The sequence below is a fragment of the Carex rostrata genome, chromosome 32 (assembly GCF_964058835.1).
Source record: "Carex rostrata chromosome 32, lpCarRost1.2, whole genome shotgun sequence".
Taxonomy (NCBI): Eukaryota; Viridiplantae; Streptophyta; class Magnoliopsida; order Poales; family Cyperaceae; genus Carex; species Carex rostrata.
In genome coordinates, this window is record NC_135949.1 from 2,951,448 (window position 1) to 2,968,992 (window position 17,545).

The 17,545-nt window shown below is 33.3% G+C and overlaps 2 protein-coding genes across 5 annotated transcripts in view; both read left to right on the top strand.

The window, feature by feature from the left end:
* Positions 1-4,910, top strand: part of FU (kinase family with ARM repeat domain-containing protein) — a 28,464-nt gene extending 23,554 nt beyond the window's left edge. Inside the window, exons 19-21 of one of the 3 annotated variants that reach the window (XR_013509170.1) lie at positions 2,948-3,091; positions 3,392-3,926; positions 4,456-4,748. Coding sequence is in view for 1 of the 3 variants with exons in the window: in XM_078296553.1 (XP_078152679.1) it covers positions 2,948-3,112 (165 nt within the window). In the remaining 2 variants the exon portion in view is untranslated. The other 2 variants (XR_013509169.1, XM_078296553.1) reach the window with 2 other exon arrangements.
* On the top strand, positions 110-16,561 carry LOC144547876 (uncharacterized). Of its 2 annotated transcripts, none has more exons than XM_078296555.1 (2): positions 110-313; positions 15,940-16,561. In XM_078296555.1, the coding sequence occupies exons 1-2, from the start codon at positions 122-124 to the stop codon at positions 16,495-16,497; spliced, it is 750 nt and encodes a 249-aa protein (XP_078152681.1). In that variant the 5' UTR covers positions 110-121; the 3' UTR covers positions 16,498-16,561. The 2 variants fall into 2 exon arrangements, with proteins under 2 accessions (XP_078152681.1, XP_078152680.1); XM_078296554.1 differs by lacking the exon at positions 110-313 and adding an exon at positions 15,134-15,394.
* Positions 16,562-17,545: the final 984 nt, after the last annotated feature.

Genomic DNA, 17,545 nt, shown 5'->3' on the forward strand with positions numbered 1-17,545 from the left:
GGCCGGAACCGATCCCGATCCCTATACTGATATTTCCTTCTATGTATTTAATGTATAGCACTTGTAATATATACATGTTCAAGAGACTGGTTCTACATGCACAGAAGTATAGAAATACAGAATGAGAGAGAGATCAATGGATGAACTGGGAATGAATTGGTACTGCCTTGACATGACTTTGGTACCATTAGGGTTTCTTATGTGTGTGTCATACCATCTCTGGTTGTGGCAGAAGGTCAAAACCCAACCACACCAGACATATGTGGGTTTGCAATTTAACTTACAACGATCTTGGGTCTTAACCATAGTCAAGGTAAGGTACTCATCTTATAAATTTGCATCAACTCCTATATAGATTGATTTTTTTTTTTTCAATATTATGACAACTGATATGTTAGGCAGGGTCGGATCCCCACACACAGTCAGATGGGGCAGCTACCTCTCTCTGAATTTTGAAATTCAGTGGAAATATACGGGTCCGGTACCACTTTGCCTCTCCCTATAAATTATTTTCCCTCTCTACGGAACTAGAAAACTCGCCAGACCAGTCCAAAAGCACTATTAATGAGAAACTTTGTTATTCTTATAGAAATTTTATAGAAATTTACAGATCCAAACCAATTTTGTTGTTTTTAAATTTGTAAAATGATATTATTTTGTTGTTTTTTTTATTATGTAAGACTATACTATTTTTATTGTTTCTTATTATGTTGATTGTTTTTTTTTTTTATCTAGTACCTAATTAGTTAGGAGTTTGAATCCAATAAGCTATTTTAATCCGATTCTTGACTCTCCTTGACAAAAATCCTGCATTCGCTCCTGATTATTAGGTATATTATATATGTTATTGACAATACTTTTTTTTGTACTACAAGCACTGGAAAGCTCTTAATGGGCTCTATTCAGAGGTAGCAAAAAGCTTTATTTGTAAAGAAAATGCTATTACTAGTTACAAACTTTGCTGGATGGTATTCCTTTTTATTAACCTTTTGAATTGGTCATCAATCTTTTTTCAAGGGTGAAACATTTAATTCAAGTTATATTTTGAAAATGCAGATTATTACCTCATCACACGACAAATCTGGAAGACTTGAATATGAAGCAACAGCATGTTTAGCGGTTATGTTGTATCGAGTAACTCTAGGTCTGAAAACAAACATATCGACCAAGGGACAGAAACCAGTTGACAATGCCCTCCTCCAAATACTTGACCATGCTTGTAATAGCTCTGAATTCCTTGAGCTGTTATTCCAGTGCTTATTGGGTTGCGGATCTGCTACCCAAACTGAACCATCCAACTTGATTCCAGCTGCATGTGAATCATGCAAGGTGATCTGGTACTTGGTATATGCAATGGAGCTCATGTCCTTCAATGATGGCCAGATTTTGTTTCCATTGGCATGCTGGAGGAGACCTGATCAGGACCCATTAACGGATTTGAGATCTGCTAAGCTGGTGGATGTTGTTTCAAGAGCTCTCCTGGAGTCCTGTGTCAATGCCATTCTCCAGGTTAGTCCTTTCCTGTGTAGAGTTTTGGATTTGGTTGGATGGCATTAATTTAAGGCTAATAATTCGGGTTGGATCTGCAGTTTGTTGAAAAGTCTAATTGGCTCTAGAGATTTTTCTTTTTAAAGATTGGTCAAGTTAGGTTTGTAGCCTGTCAAGGCAATTATAAAAAAATTGGCACATGAAAGTGGGTTTTGCATTTGTAAAGAATAGGGCTTATAGTGTCATTTGGGTTTTTTACTTTAACCAATGTCAAGTAAAGATGGTACTAATTAAGGGGTCACCTGGTGACCTGAAGCTGTTCTGGTCAGCTAAAGTGACAGCCTTTTCTAATGCTACACCCAGACCACCTTACTTTTAAATCTAAAATTGTGTGATAGTATTTTCATCTTTCAGCTTGTGTCGAGAATCTGCTTATCCGATACACCTGAATGTGCTCTTATTTTTCTCCAACCTTACCTCCCTTTGAACTCTGATGAACTCGAGCTCGGTGGAGATGGCACAATTATCTCTGGCTTGTTCTCAGTTCTCGCCTCTTGTGACTCCTACATAAAGAAGGAATCAAAGGATGGTGGCCCCACCAGACCCCAGAGCAAGCTCTCCAATCCCCGCTCACTTGCTGTACACTGTTGCATTGCACTTGCCACAATCTCAAGCTGTCTGCATTCAACCTCTGAAAAGAAACATTCAGCTGCTGTGATACTCACCAGTTCCCAAGAGAAGCAAAGGTCACGGCTTTCTGTGCTTGTACACCTTTCTTCTAGTGATGACACTGTAACTGGATCCCTCCAGCCCCACTGTGCGGCTGCCATGATGGCACTTTCATCCATTTTATCACTTGAAAATGAGTTGAATACAGAATCTTCCATTTGTGAAGCAGCACTCACTCTGTTCCCTCCAATGACTCCTGAAGTAATTTTTCTTATAAATTACAACTCATAGTGTAGATAGATAAAAAAAGTATTACAGATACATAATGTGTATATGAGCTTCCTTTAGCAATTTCGCTTGTGCAGATTAAATTGTAGGAATCTGATTCTCAACCAACTAATATTAATTAAAAACATTCGATTTAAACTTTAATTAGAGAAGAGAGTGTTAGTAGATATTTGCAAAAATATAGAAACTTATCAAAATCTTATTAAAATCAAAACTTATCAAAATCAAAATCTTATTATTACTGATATATTCTCATTTCAATTAGTTACGGTTATATAGTGTCAACCTTCTACTGAGAATTGGGTTACTACAACTTGGTCTCTATTGTAGGTACATGATGCATTGACAAAAATCTTACTTTGACTATCATGATAACCAATGTCAAAACTATCAATATCTAAAACTTATTATTACTGAGATATTCTCCTTTCAATTAGTTCAGGTTTTATAGTGTCAACCTTATACTGAGAATTGGGTTCCTACAACTTGGTCTTTATTGTAGGATTTTTATGAGTTTATTGAAAATGCTGGGTTATTAGACTATCTCAAGGAGTTCTTAAGCAGTGAAGACCAGGAAGTTAGAGCAAAATCATGTAGTGCCATTGCATATATGTGCCGGCATAACTTCCTTTTTTACGAACCTCTAGTAAGACAACTTTTCCCCTGATATCTCTGCTATGGCTATTTATAAGTGCAAGTTTTGATCCTTCAGTTGTTGTGCATAACTATGTTCTTATCATTGTACCTGATGTAATACTACTTGGGTTTTCTGCTGTATTTTTCTACAAATTTAAGCTTTCTTTCTATTTTTATTTTTACTTTTAGTTACATAGTAAATGACAAAAAGGGCATATTTTTTTAAATTCTACATCTTTTATCACATACAGCCCTTATTACAAGATTAATTAATTAGTCTTCTAGAGATGATACTTATTTCTTGTTCCAGGCAAAGAATGGAATTGTTGATCTCATGATAGATAGATGTGCTGATCCTGACAAATGCACTCTCAAGTTTGCATGCTTTGCTGTGAGAATTCTGCCCGTCTCATGCTATCTAAATTGAATTTTTCTTATAACAATTTTACCGGCATATGCTTCTTCATAATGACAATGTTAAAGGGTTGATCATAGGTAACAGCATGATTGTTGTGAATGCTAACAGCATTATGTTCATCCCATGTAGCACCGGCAATTTATTAATTGGCAGCATTCCAATACAAATACTGGCATTTAATATATACAAAACCATCAAATCCTGCTGAATCGATTCTATTGTGGTATCTATGTTATAGGTGGGAAATGCAGCATATCACAATGATAGGCTGTATGAAATTTTACGAAGGTCAATACCTCAGCTGACGAAGCTTCTGCTGGCATCTGAGGAGTCAAAGACAAAATCCAATGCTGCCGGTGCTCGGAGTAACCTCTTGCGTAACTCAAATCGGCTTTGTGAGCCCGTCGTCTCTTCTGGAGCCATCCAGGTAGAGTTTTTTAGCCTTAATTTTTCAAGTGATTTATTTTTTATTTTAATTTCAGCAATATAACAATTGCTAAGTAAGCAATCTTTCCCCTGCTCGAATTCTTTTGTTGAACAACCAAACAACCCAATTTTCCTTTAGGTTTTTTGTATAGTTATGACTGTTCCTGGTTTAGTATACCTTTTAATGTTGTATACGTTTTATGGTCTGATAAGCAGTCGTTTTTTCTTTTTCCTTTTTATTTTTTTTTTGTCTCAGTAAACTAATTTTTAGTTTGGCAAAAAAAAAAATTCTTCTTTTTCTTTGCTTTCCCTTTATTTTCAGTTCTTGTCAGCCTTTCATATTATTCCATTATAATTTTTGAATGGCTGACAGGTGCCATATAAAATCCAAAATGCCACTCCAAATTAGTGCTGCTAAACACTCCACAATGTCAACTGTCATGCCCAATTAAGAAAGTGAAAAGAAAAGGAAGGATCTGTATTGCATCTGATTTAACATTTTGATATCTTCAACTGTTATGTTCATTCAGGCTCTCTTAAAGATAGTCAACAGTTATGCAACCCTTGCTCTGAGTCCAACCAGAAAAGACATGATAAATGAATCGCCTCTAAAAATCGTGCTCATTGTTTTGCCAAAAATGTGTGACCATTCCCTCTGTAGGCGCTGCATTGGCTCTTCTGACCTCTTCATGAGTTCTCTCTCTAGCCTCAAGCAGTCACCTGACCCGGTAATTTCAGAATACGCCACTGTTATTATCGCCAGGGTCGGTCAGGATTAGAGGTCCAATTTTACAATGCACCTTTTGTAATATAACTGTATATGAATTTGCTATTCAAGGTTTGATAAATCCTGTTGTCAGGAATTTTCTATTCAGGGTTCGAGGTGCAATTTTACATTGCACTTTTTTTTTCTGTTCTTGCTAAAATAAATTTCAAAACTGCAATCTATCGATGTAATGGATCTTTAGATATTAATCATTAAAAAGACCTACGGTGTGCCCTAGATTTGCTTTGTTGAAGGAATTCAATTGCAACAAAAAAATATGAAAATGTAACTTGTATTATAGGAAGCTTGCATTTTTCAGTTAGCCTGCTTCTGTTTCTCTGGGCTTTGTATGAAGCGTGTTTCTTCTATGCACTTCTTTCTCTACCATATTGGAATGCAGGATTGGATGATTAATTTCTATAATTTGGCCATATTCCCGAGTTCGGTCAGGATCCAATGTACAATTCTAGAGAAATGAAGAATGAATAACTGAATGGTTAAAAAGTGAGAATTAATATTTGATCTAGTGGTAAAGGCAATGTCATTTGGTTGAGGTTCAGGTTTAAAATCTGAATGAAATTTTTTCTGGATATTAAATAATTAGGTGATTTGATCTCCAACATTTGCTAAAAAGATGCTTAAATGGTCTAAGGAAAAACGGAGCAAGGTTCTTTGTGTAATTTTGAGAGTACAAGTGTTACATGTGTTAAATAATGTGAGGTTTTTATTTTCTAATTATCCCAAAGAGAAACAGATGATTTATCCGTTTAGTCTCTCTCTCTCTCTCTCTCTCTCTCTTCATGGTTGTGGGTTAAAAGGATGAGCACCATCAGTTTTAGTTATTACATTTGGTGCATAAAACTAAATTTAAAGTTGGCGTTATTTTGGAGTTATTCAATATCATTTGTAAACCCTAAATCTTAATCTAAGTTCAAGTTATTCGTTCCCAGCATGATACTTAAGCTGTTAAGTATAACGTCCACAGTGGATCAATAGCTAGCTCAAGTTTTGAACATAAACATGGGGGAAAGACAATTTCATTCAGACGCATGTTGTTATATTTTTAAAGGTTGGTTAGAATAGACTAATTGAAGGTTCGTCACAGCTTAAGATGAGTATGCGAATTGATCATCTTGAGCTGCATATCACGAGAAATTCCTTAGTTGTCTTTCTTATACAATGCAATGCAAGTTCTCAAGCTTTTTTTTTTTTTTTTTTTATGTTTGTTGTCATCTGGATACTTCAGTGCAATTTGCAAAATCGCCTCTGATCTTTAACTGTTTTACATTTTATATGTTTTACGACAATGCTAAATTTTGGCTAAGGTCAGAAATAAGACAAAATATAATAAAAAGTTAAACTAAGATAAATTATAAAAGTCAAGCCATGTAAGTGATACTAAAAGGAAAAATAAATATCTTCACCATGGTCATATGCACTAAGCACAATACACATACACTTGAACCAATCATAATAAGAGTAGAAAACATAATGCTCTATATTCCCAAATAATCAGCCTAGGTTTGTGAAGCAAAGTTCTTGAGAGGTGGGCCAGGTGGCCACATGCATGAAAGCCGCCTATATTATGCTCTCGAACATAATGGTCGAAACACGTTTGTCTCTCAAACATAATGCTCCAAACGCGTTGCATTGCTGTGAAGCTCGAATTGGACAGTCTGTATTATGCTCTCGAACAAGACATAACACTAGACTGTCCAATTCGAGCTCCAAAGTGCAACGCGTTTTCGAGACACTATTCTTTACTTACTTGTAACTAAGAGGCACAACGAAAGCGCAAAACAAGAAGTTAGAGACACCCCTACACTGTGATGCGAAAGTCAAAAATGAGGTCATCTACAATCTCATTTGAAGTGATCATGTCGTCTCGAAGGATGATCTTAAAGAAACAAATGAAAATAGAGAACCAACCTTGCACGTTGCTGCAAAACATGATTATATAGATGTTGGCCGCGAGCTCATAATGTTGGATCCAGAAGTTGCATACAAGGTCAATAAGGAAATGTTATCTCCATTACACATAGTTATAGTTAAATGATATACATATATGGTTCAAACCATGTTAGTTGTTGATTGTATCCTGTCATGCACCCAATTTTCAGATGGAATGTTTCCAGATCATGTATTAACAAAAGTTGCCCATGCATGCGGATACATGGGACTTAAAAAATATTCTATCCAAAAGTTGGGTGCATGTCAGAGTAGAGTCAACTTCTAACATGGTATGTATCATGCATGTATATCATTTGTCTGTATCTATATATAATGAGATAAACTTTTCTTGTTGATCCTGTATGCCACTTTTGAATGCAACTTCATAAGCTCCTGAACAACATCTATATGATCGTGTTTAACAACAATGTGTAAGGACGTCTCTCCATTTACATTTGTTTCTTTAATAACATTTTTCGGAACGACAACATCAATTCGCAACACTGTGTAGGAGCGTCTCTAAATTCTTGTTCTAAGCTTTCAACAAGGAGCAGAATGAGATGCCTCTATCTTCACCTGATTAGACAATATAAATATTTCATTAAAGCTGAAAATACTTTGCCTACTTTATTTGGTCAGGAGCATAATAAGAGGCTTCTATTGAAGAATCTGACAAAACTAATTATTGTAAACCACCGATCAAAAACTACCGATCTGAGCGGCTGCGCCTTTCACCGAGAAGAACACTTGGAGATAAATTGCCATCTTCAATACGAGCCCTCTTTGCTTTTACACTTGGAGATTTGAGCGGCTGCGCCTTTCTCCGAGAAGAGTAAGAAATGCTTTGCGGAGGTCACAAACCATAATCTTGTTGAATTTAAGGTTTTCTTTCACCTTATAAACTCTCCCAAAGCATGTTTTTCTAAATTTGTTCTACTGGAGTACTGGACCCACCATCCCTTATAAACTGCTGATTTTGTATTTGTGCATTACTTTCTATAACTGTGCATTTGTTGCTCAGGAAATGCTGGGCCTTGCTATTGGCCGCATCATAACGTTTGTGGATAATTTGCATGTTATTAGCGAATTGAGGATTAACTAGGTGAAATGGAACAAATTGAGGCTTTATTTTCAATCAAACACTAGTTGTGGCAAGTTATACCAAACTGAGCCCTGGTTTCCCAATTAATCCCAACAGAGGCATAATTAAATGAAACTTGAGGCTTAAAAGGACAAGTGAGCATAATCGGCCAAGTCACAATAATTCAGGTTGGTTTTCTAGCTTTTTTATTTTTATGTTTTTTTTTTTAAGTCTGTTCAACTGATTACTGATACCACGTTACCAATATTTATCTGCAGCAACTGATATTTTAAGTCTGTTCAACTGATACCATGTTTCTAGCTATTCCCATGTTACTAATATTTTAAGTCTGTTCAACTTATAAAGGGAGAAATACATATAGGATCATGTTTTTTTTTTTTTACTATTGTTGTATTCTAGTATGCTAAGACAATATAGGATCATGTTTTTTTTTTTTTTTTGGTTCTTTTTTTTGTTGTTGTTAAGACAGTAGCTGTTAAGACAATTATTCTCTTAGTCTAATTTAATTAGTTCTATTGTTCAAGTTAGTCTAACAATAGTTCTCTTAGTCTAATTTACTCAGATTCCCATTGCAGTCACCTTTGTGAGATAAGCCAAAATTCTGCTTCTCAAATTTGAAAATCAGAAGCCATTTATGCTTGTATGAATAATTTGTTCCTTATTTTTTTATGGAGTAAATTCAACTCATGGTTCAAACTTCCAATTTGTCATTTTAATTTTTTAAATACTTTGGTCCAACTTATTTGTTTTCGATTCCTTCAAAATAGTAAATTGTTTGAATGTCAAGGACTTATTTACTAGAGGAGGGATCAAGTTACAATAATTTTTGACTTACAACAAGTTACAACAATCATTTTCTATATTTTCAAAGTCCAAATCGTCGATTCAAACCGTTAGATGTGATCTCTACAATAAAATGTGCTTGAAGACCAAATTTTACATTTTTAAATTTTTTTTTACTATTTATTAAGATGAGTACAAAAACTAGTCAAATTCAAACCATTGAATTTTGTAAAATTTGGTCTCCAAGCACATTTTATTTTAAAGATCACATCTAACGGTTTGGATCGACGATTTAAACTTTGAAAATGTAAAATATGGTTGTTGTAACTTGTTGTAATTTGATCCCTTCTCTATTTGCTATCATAACAAACATCAATTCAATGAGGTCCACAATTTGATCCTTGACATATTGTTATAATGGCACAAGCTGTTCAGTTGCACTCTACACATTTTGATAAAGTAGATCTGACCCGAACTTAAATGACCCAAATTAGAGATGACCTAAAGGTAAACTTGAATGAACTAAAATGATTTCTTTTTTTAATTCCTCCAATTAAGCTGAGAATCTCAAAGATAAATATAGCTTAAATTAACTATTATCCTAGAAATTCATTGTATAAATTCACAATTTAATTAAACCTGCCAAAGTCCTTGAATAGTTCTCTGAGTGAAAAAAGAACTAAGCATGGAACTTGTCTTACAAGCTGAAATGATAGTACGTATCAATAATGTAAAAAAGAAGCAGCATACAAGTTCAAAGTAAACAATATAAGAAGCAAGCCAACTATAAATGAATAAAATTAACTAGATAACCAGCGAGGCTTCAATATCCCTTTTAAAAATTCATGTTGCACAATTTTTTAAATATCCCTTCTAAAAATCCACTCATTTGTACACGATATGCTGCACGCGTGCTAACAACAAAAGATCCGAGATGCAAGGAACCAAACATTCACATAGAGAGAATAATTCTAGCCAAAGCTATTAAATAGCGTTTATCACATCATAGCGTAATGACTAAAAAAATAGCGTTATATTCAAATAGCGCCGCTATAACACATAATAGCGCAGAATAACGCACTATAGTGTATCGGCGTTATAGCTTTTAATTATGATCCGAAAACGTTATAGCGCCGCTATAGTGCGCTACCTAGAAGCTTGATTCTAGCACATTGTAAGTCAACTCGATCATGCATATCTGAGGTGTATTCATTTCATTTTGTTTAATCAATTCAGTTGATTTTACTTGGTATTTAATTTATGGTTCACTGCGAACTTCTCATAATTTATATTTTATTCATTAGTCAAATTCAAAGACAGGTTTCAAAGGCTACTCTATTCATTTGTTTAATTCAGTTGATTTAATCGAGTTCAGATTCGCATATCTCATCCAGCTGCTCATATGTACTACTCAAAAATAGGAGGCCGCTGACAAGATTTTTATTTTTTTTATTTTTTTAAAAGAAAAAAAAAGTAAGAAAGTTGTTGGACAGAGAAATAATCTTATTTTTTCTTACATAGAGCGGAGTAGGTTCGATGAATTTAACCATTTAATATATTTTAAGACCCGTACGCTCTGTTTTAATATTCATCCATGTTTACTTCAATTTTCGTTTATACGAATCTTAAAGCGGATTGCAATAGGTTTCATAATGTCAAAATAAGAACCATTGATTTTATCACATTTAGGTCCATAAATGCATATTTAAATCTGATTTTTTTTTCTCAAGTAAAAGGAGCACCCTCGTCTTTTTTTTTCTTCTTCTCTCATCTCTCTCCTTCTAGAGAGAGAAAGAGAGAAGATAGAAGAAATGAGAGGAGGGAGCCATAGAAAAAAAAGAAGAAAAAAGAGTGTTTCTTTTCTTTTGAAAACAAAACGGATTTGGATTCTATAAATACGTTGCTACAATTTTTGTATACACGGGTCTTAAAGCGGATTGAATGGTTTTGGAGCCCATCAAATCTTACGAATTTAATTAAGCTATTTCATACATTCTCTTAATTGTTCTTGTGATAGGTTTCACAATACCAAAACTAGGACCATTGACTTTGTCACATATAGATTCATAAATGTAGATTCAAATTCGTTCCTTTTCTCAAAGAAAAGAAACACTCTCCTCTTCTTCTTTTCTCTCTATCTCTCTCCTCGAAGAGAGAGAAAAAGAGAATAAAAGAAAGAGATAAGAGGGAGATAGAAAAAAAAAGAGAAGTGAGGTTTTTTTTTAGTAAGGTAACAATTCTGTCATTTGTAGTTCTCCATTTTTTTGTTGCTACTGTTTCTGCGGGTGTTATCTTGCTTGTGTTTGCAATTTCTGGTTTCTTCTCTTCACCCGTAATAAATTCTAACATTTATTGACCACTCAGGGCCCTGGATGCTGCCCTTGCCCATGACTAGGACCATTGACTTTGTCACATATAGATTCATAAATGTAGATTCAAATTCGTTCTTTTTCTCAAAGAAAAGAAACACTCTCCTCTTCTTCTTTTCTCTCTATCTCTCTCCTCGAAGAGAGAGAAAAAGAGAATAAAAGAAAGAGATAAGAGGGAGATAGAAAAAAAAAGAGAAGTGAGGTTTTTTTTTAGTAAGGTAACAATTCTGTCATTTGTAGTTCTCCATTTTTTTGTTGCTACTGTTTCTGCGGGTGTTATCTTGCTTGTGTTTGCAATTTCTGGTTTCTTCTCTTCACCCGTAATAAATTCTAACATTTATTGACCACTCAGGGCCCTGGATGCTGCCCTTGCCCATGACACATAATTTTTGCCATTGAGCAAGGTATTTGTTAGCTTCGAGAAGTTCACTGTTTCTTCTTGAGCCATTTTTTTTTTTGCTGAAATTTGTTGTGTTTTTTTTATTTTTCGGTTACAAAGTCTTTCGTTCTGATACCATGTTAAATTTGTAAGGGAGAGTAGATGTAAGAAAATAATTTTATTATTGCAATCTTAATTTAAGCTTTACATGTATTCCTATTTATAGAAGAATTTAAAAACTAATCGTTGCATATTAATTACAACTACCAACTACTACCACTAACTTCTATCTCCTAATTTATTTATTACAATACACAACTCCCTAAACTAGCCGTTATAATAATAATTAGTCACTATTTTCAACATCTTATAATAATCTTAAAAATATTTAAAAAAAAAATTGGAGAGTTGTATTTACTGTAACTCTCCCTCCAATTATTTCCTAAGAAACCTCTCAACTAGTATTTCTAATTTTAGCAATCTAAAAACTTATTTTTAAATAAGAGATAAGATTGTAAACTTTTTAATATACTAGAAAACTATAGCACGGTTACGAGTCCTTTGAAAATGATATAAAAAATCGTGACAATGCTACTTTTATTTAGTTTTCATCAATTTTTTTAATCATACCATATAGAATGTGAAATTAAAGAAACAATATTGCTACAATTCCTTTAAGGCCAATTTGGTTAAAAAAAACATTATACCATTCCTTAATTTTTATTTTTCCATTTCTCTAAAAAAAACCATAGCATTAATGCTACAATTATTTTAAATTTTAGATTTTCCATGACATTGGTTATAAGAATGAAATGAAAATTAAAAGAACCATAGCTTTGCTACGATTTTTACTAGCACAAAAAAAAATACAAAAATGTTATCCTTTATTTATAAATTAATAGTCTAATTCCGCTGACTTTACCAACACTATTAAAATATACGAAAGAAATACTATTTGTTGCTTGACACTATAAATTAAGTTATGCAGACATGGATTCTTTCTTCTCAGTTATGCAGAAGAGGGGACTCAGTTATGCAGACATTGGTTCTTTTTTCTCATGTGACAATAAAAGGGATCAATGGGAGAAAGGAATAAACAACATAATTCATGTGTGTGTTGTAGCATGTGTGGAAGAAGAGAAATGCATGAGACAGTTTTCAGAGGATCGCACAACAAGAATGAGACACTTTTTGCGAGAATAAAAAAGTGACTTTTTGCTACGGACTACTTTCATTGTTCAGTTTTTTCTTTTTGCGACGGTAATTTTTTCGACGGATCGACGACCGTCATAAATACACTTTTTTCCTCGCAAAAAGTGTCTACTTTGTTGTAGTGTCGGTTCAGCCACTGATATTATTGGCATCTAAGATTATTGAGAAGATGACATTATGGTTTGTGGATGTGGTTGTGTAGAAACTCAGGCACAATGGAAAATAATGTAATAAGGGTACTAGAATGCTTGAGAATATATATATAGCATCAATTATTTGTGTAAGATTGTGATGTAAATATAAGAATTTTTTATAATTAGATAGTCTGTATCAAATATTAAAATTTGTTTTTCTAACACGATATAAATAAAATAAAAGTTTAAGAATAAATACAGTATATAATTGAAAAAATAACAAAATATGTTGTAAAACAAGATAGAAAAATAGCATATGTTATCTATATATATTTAATTTTGTTCTAACAAGTCGTTCTTCACAAATGAGATAATGCATAATATCAATTACAAAAAGCGAGGTCAATGTCAGAATAAGAAAAAAGATTTTTTTTTTTATTTGGTTGATTTTAGGTAATTAGGACCACCTCAAAACAAAAGGACACAAAGTAAACATTTAAAAAAGAAAAGAAAACTTAAGTACAACTGTGAACTAAGAATGACTAGAAACAATTCTGACAAAAATGATTTCAGCGCGCACTTAACAGACATTACATAAATTAATCAAATTTATTTTGCAATTAGACTAACCATCAATTTGCTTTCCGGCCTGCACCGTGGCCCAGAATTTGCATTTTCTGAGGCAGTGTCATAAAAAACGTCTTTTTAGGTCGATTAATCGGCCGATTAGTACGTTGGCGGTAATCAAATTGTTATGAATTTTTTTATTAATTGACCAATTATTTCTAATTAATCACTTATACCTTGTCCATCTGATAATTAATCGCATGGCAGTACGTACTTGACGCTTAACGAATTCAGATCTCCTAAGTAATTCAAATTTTGAGTTTGAATCAGTTCAATCTATTCTGGTATGGTATGAATAGTAAAGATTCTTGTACATTTTATTTCAGAATGAATTGGTTCAAATTCTGATTGGATGGTTCAAATCTAAACTCAAAATTTAGGCTACCGTCTAACTAAACCACGCTTAATGCGGTCAACAAATCTACCGTCTACCTAATGCAAACTCCAAATCACTTTTAATATTTTGTATATTTTTTATTAGAGGAGAGTTCAAATGTCTTCATTTTTTTTTCCTCGAATTTTTTTTATAAACCATAATTAGAAAATTAATTTTTTACTAAACCAACATGATTACTTTTTTTTTTTTTACAAAAACAACAAAGACCGAATAGCCAATTCGGTCCCCACTTTTTTTTTTTGTAGATTTTAGTGGATGTGGCCACAGAAAATTTGAGAAAAACCTGGATTGAATAGCCAATTCGGTCCCTTGTGTTTTCGAATTTTATGTGGCCGCGTGTTAGAAAAACTGTGATTTAGATTTGTTTAGTGTAATTTAGGTTTTTGTAGTGTAATTATTAATTGTAGAATTTTTTTACTTTGCATGTAGAGTAATTTATCGACATTTTTATTAATATCTAACTTAAAATACAAATTATCAAATTTAAAATACATATATTAAACAATCTTAGATAATTTTAATGATATTTGAATAATAAACGAAACTGTAATCTATTAAAAAAATAAGCAAACACACACAATAAATAGTAAATGCATTTTAAAGTTATGGCCGTTTAGAGAGCATGGGAGCGTCATTGATGTTTTGACAATGAAACATCGATGCACTTCTGCCATTGTGAAGCCGAGCATAAAACATTGGTGCGTTATCGATGTTTTGCACGGAAGCATCGTTGTTTTTTAAAAAAACTTTAAATAACCATAACTCTGATTAGGAAAGTCGAATTTGTGCGTATCACCCCAATTCAAAAAGGAAAAGACGAGACTGGTTGGAATTTTGCCCAGGGGAGTATCTGTATATCACATAAATTTTAAAAATGAATAGGGTAAATTGACCCATTCAATATATATGAGTCAGCCTTGATGTATATGTCCTTGTGATGGCCTTAGAACTTTGGTATATGCCTTTTCTTTGGTAGAGTATGACCAATACCCCATTCAATATATATGTAGAGTATGACCCAGCTACCACAACTTAATTTTGTGGAGTGCGTGTGTCCCTTCAGTTATTGGAGGGGTGCAATAATAAACGGACAACTCGGATTAATTCCAGCCAGGTCAAACTCAATCTGATGCATATAAAAATTATAGAGGACCCGCTTTAAATTTCGTGCCATGTTAAAAGAACGGTCCGGATTTATTTATTGCTGGATGTATGTGAATCCACTTTTGTATCCCATCACCATGATACATTTTTTTTGTTAGTTTATGGAGTGAACATTGGTATGCACCTTTTCTTTTGTTCGCATAAAAAAATACACCTAAGTTAGGTTTTACTTATCCTGCAGTGAATTGTCTGGCAATATTTTAAATTATAAGAAAAAATTAATTAAAGACACGTAACCGCACCCAACAAAGTCAGCACTAGCTACTTCAATCTTCACAATATATATATTTAATGTATAGCACTTGTAATATATACATGTTCAAGAGACTGGTTCTACATACACAGAGAGATATATAGATATAGGAAGAGGGAGTATAGAGTATAGAAATATAGAATGAGAGAGAGATCAATGGATGAACTGAGAATGAATTGGTACTGTCTTGACATGACTTTGGTACCATTAGGGTTTCTTATGTGTGTGTCATACCATCTCTGGTTGTGGCAGAAGGTCAAAACCCAACCACACCAGACATATGTGGGTATGCAATTTAACTTACAACGATCTTGGGTCTTAACCATAGTCAAGGTAAGGTACTCATTTTATAAATTTGCATCAACTCCTATATAGATTGAATTTTTTTTTTCAATATTATGACAAACTGATATGTTAGGCAGGGGCGGATCCCCATACAAAGTCAGATGGGGGCAGCTATCTTTCTCTGAATTTTGAAATTTAGTGGAAATATATGGGTCTGGTACCACTTTGCTTCTCCCTAGAAATTATTTTACTCCTCTATGTAACTAGAAAGCTCGTCATACCTGTCCAAAAACACTATTAATGAGAAACTTTGTTATTTTTATAGAAATTTACAGACCTGAACCAACTTTGTTGTTTTTAAATATGTAAAATGATATTATTTTATTGTTTTTTTAATTATGTAAGACTATACTATTTTTATTGTTTCTTATTATGTTGATTGTTTATTTTTATTTAGTACCTGATTAGCTAATGAGTTTGAACTCGATAAGTTATTTTAACCCAATTCTTGTCCCTAATTATTAGATACATTATATATGTTATTGACAATATTTTTTTTGTTCATATTTTGTATTGTATATATACTTCATTAGGACAACAACAAGAAAGAAATGTTAGCAGTGCAATCACTGAGGAATGCACTAATGGGATCCATACTAATGGCCTCCACTTCAATCGTTCTCTCAACTGGCCTAGCCGCATTGCTCAGTAGCACATACACTATAAAGAAGGCTCTTAACACCACAATTTACGGATCACGTGACGAGCACATGATGGCCATAAAATACGCGTTTATTCTCACCATCTTTCTCTTTTCTTTCTTGTGCTATTCACTCTCCATAAGATTCTTCGGACAGTTTGGTTTTCTCGTCAATGTTCCTCGAGGAAATGACGATAATAACCCCGTGACGGTTGAGTATGTTTGTGGGCTTTTGGGAAAAGGATTTGGTCTGAATACTATTGGAAATAGACTGTTTTTAGTTGCCATGCCACTTTTGTTCTGGATTGTGGGTCCCATTTTGGTGTTCTTGTGCTATGTTTGCATGATGGTCATATTGTATAATGTTGATGTGGTCACAAATAATAATGGGAAAACTAGGGCTAGAGGCCAAGAGTTCATGGAGAAAATTTGCTTCACAGGTGCTGTGTGATTATTATATACTTGCAATATTTATTTCTTTTACAATTTCTTGTAATTGGAGCAAATTAATTTAAGTCAGGTTTGGAATTTTATTTTCTTCTGAGGGTATGAATAAAAAGTACGGCAAAATTTTCATCTGGTGTCTACTGTGTGGGGCCCACATTGTAAGTATAAAACACTAACTCATTCAATGTTAATTAAAAGCCCGACTCGACTCGCTCAATTTTGAAAGGTAAAGTCCGACTCGGTTCGGTCCATTAGTATTTTGGGCTTTTAGTATCACAGCATAGTTTTGTAACGGCACATTGAATACATGTTTTATTTCATTGAAAAATTTGAATTCTTTTTCTGATCAGATAATGTAAATTTGAAGTTTATAGTTGCTTAAATTAATCACTTTCAATACTTGCCAAATGATACTCAAATTAATTTAATAAAATTTAATATACGTCATCCATTTATCAATTGAATGACAGCTTGTAGATTTTTTATATTGATTATATTGTGTTTTAACTTTTAAATCATCAACTTCTGTGAATCCACAAAAAAGTTGAGAACTACATGGTATAAATTGCTTTCTTTTCATAGAGATTCCACTCAATCAGATTGGCTCTACTTCCAAAAGTAGCAAAATAGAAAGAAACAAGTGCAATCAATTGAAAAACAAGTTGCTCCTAAAAATTATTTGCAGCTTGCATTCTATTTTAATTAGACAGCCACCTTCCTACAAGAAAGATTAATTTCAACCAAAAAAGATTATTAAATTAGTCATAAAAGAATTTATCTATGTTTTGATTCAATAAACTGAGTGATATATACATCAATTTTTGTGTGGAACCCTTCTAATATTACAGCTTAAACAATATAAAGCATCCATATATAATTGATGCATACTGCTATTGTATATGGAACCAAAACTGCTATTTGATGCATATTTGATCCATTTTTGAGACTTTTAAACCATTTTAAATCAGTTGCTGAATTTCATCAAAATAAAATATAAAAAGCCGTCAAAAATTGCGGACTGCTGATGTAGAAAACTGTCTCCCACAAGACCT

Excerpts from the sequence above, each read along its gene's own strand:
- LOC144547876 (XM_078296555.1), top strand. The coding sequence starts at position 122 with ATGAGAGAGAGATCAATGGATGAACTGGGAATGAATTGGTACTGCCTT. Across the intron at positions 314-15,939 it reads GGGTCTTAACCATAGTCAAG|GACAACAACAAGAAAGAAAT; the intron begins GTAAGGTACTCA and ends ATACTTCATTAG.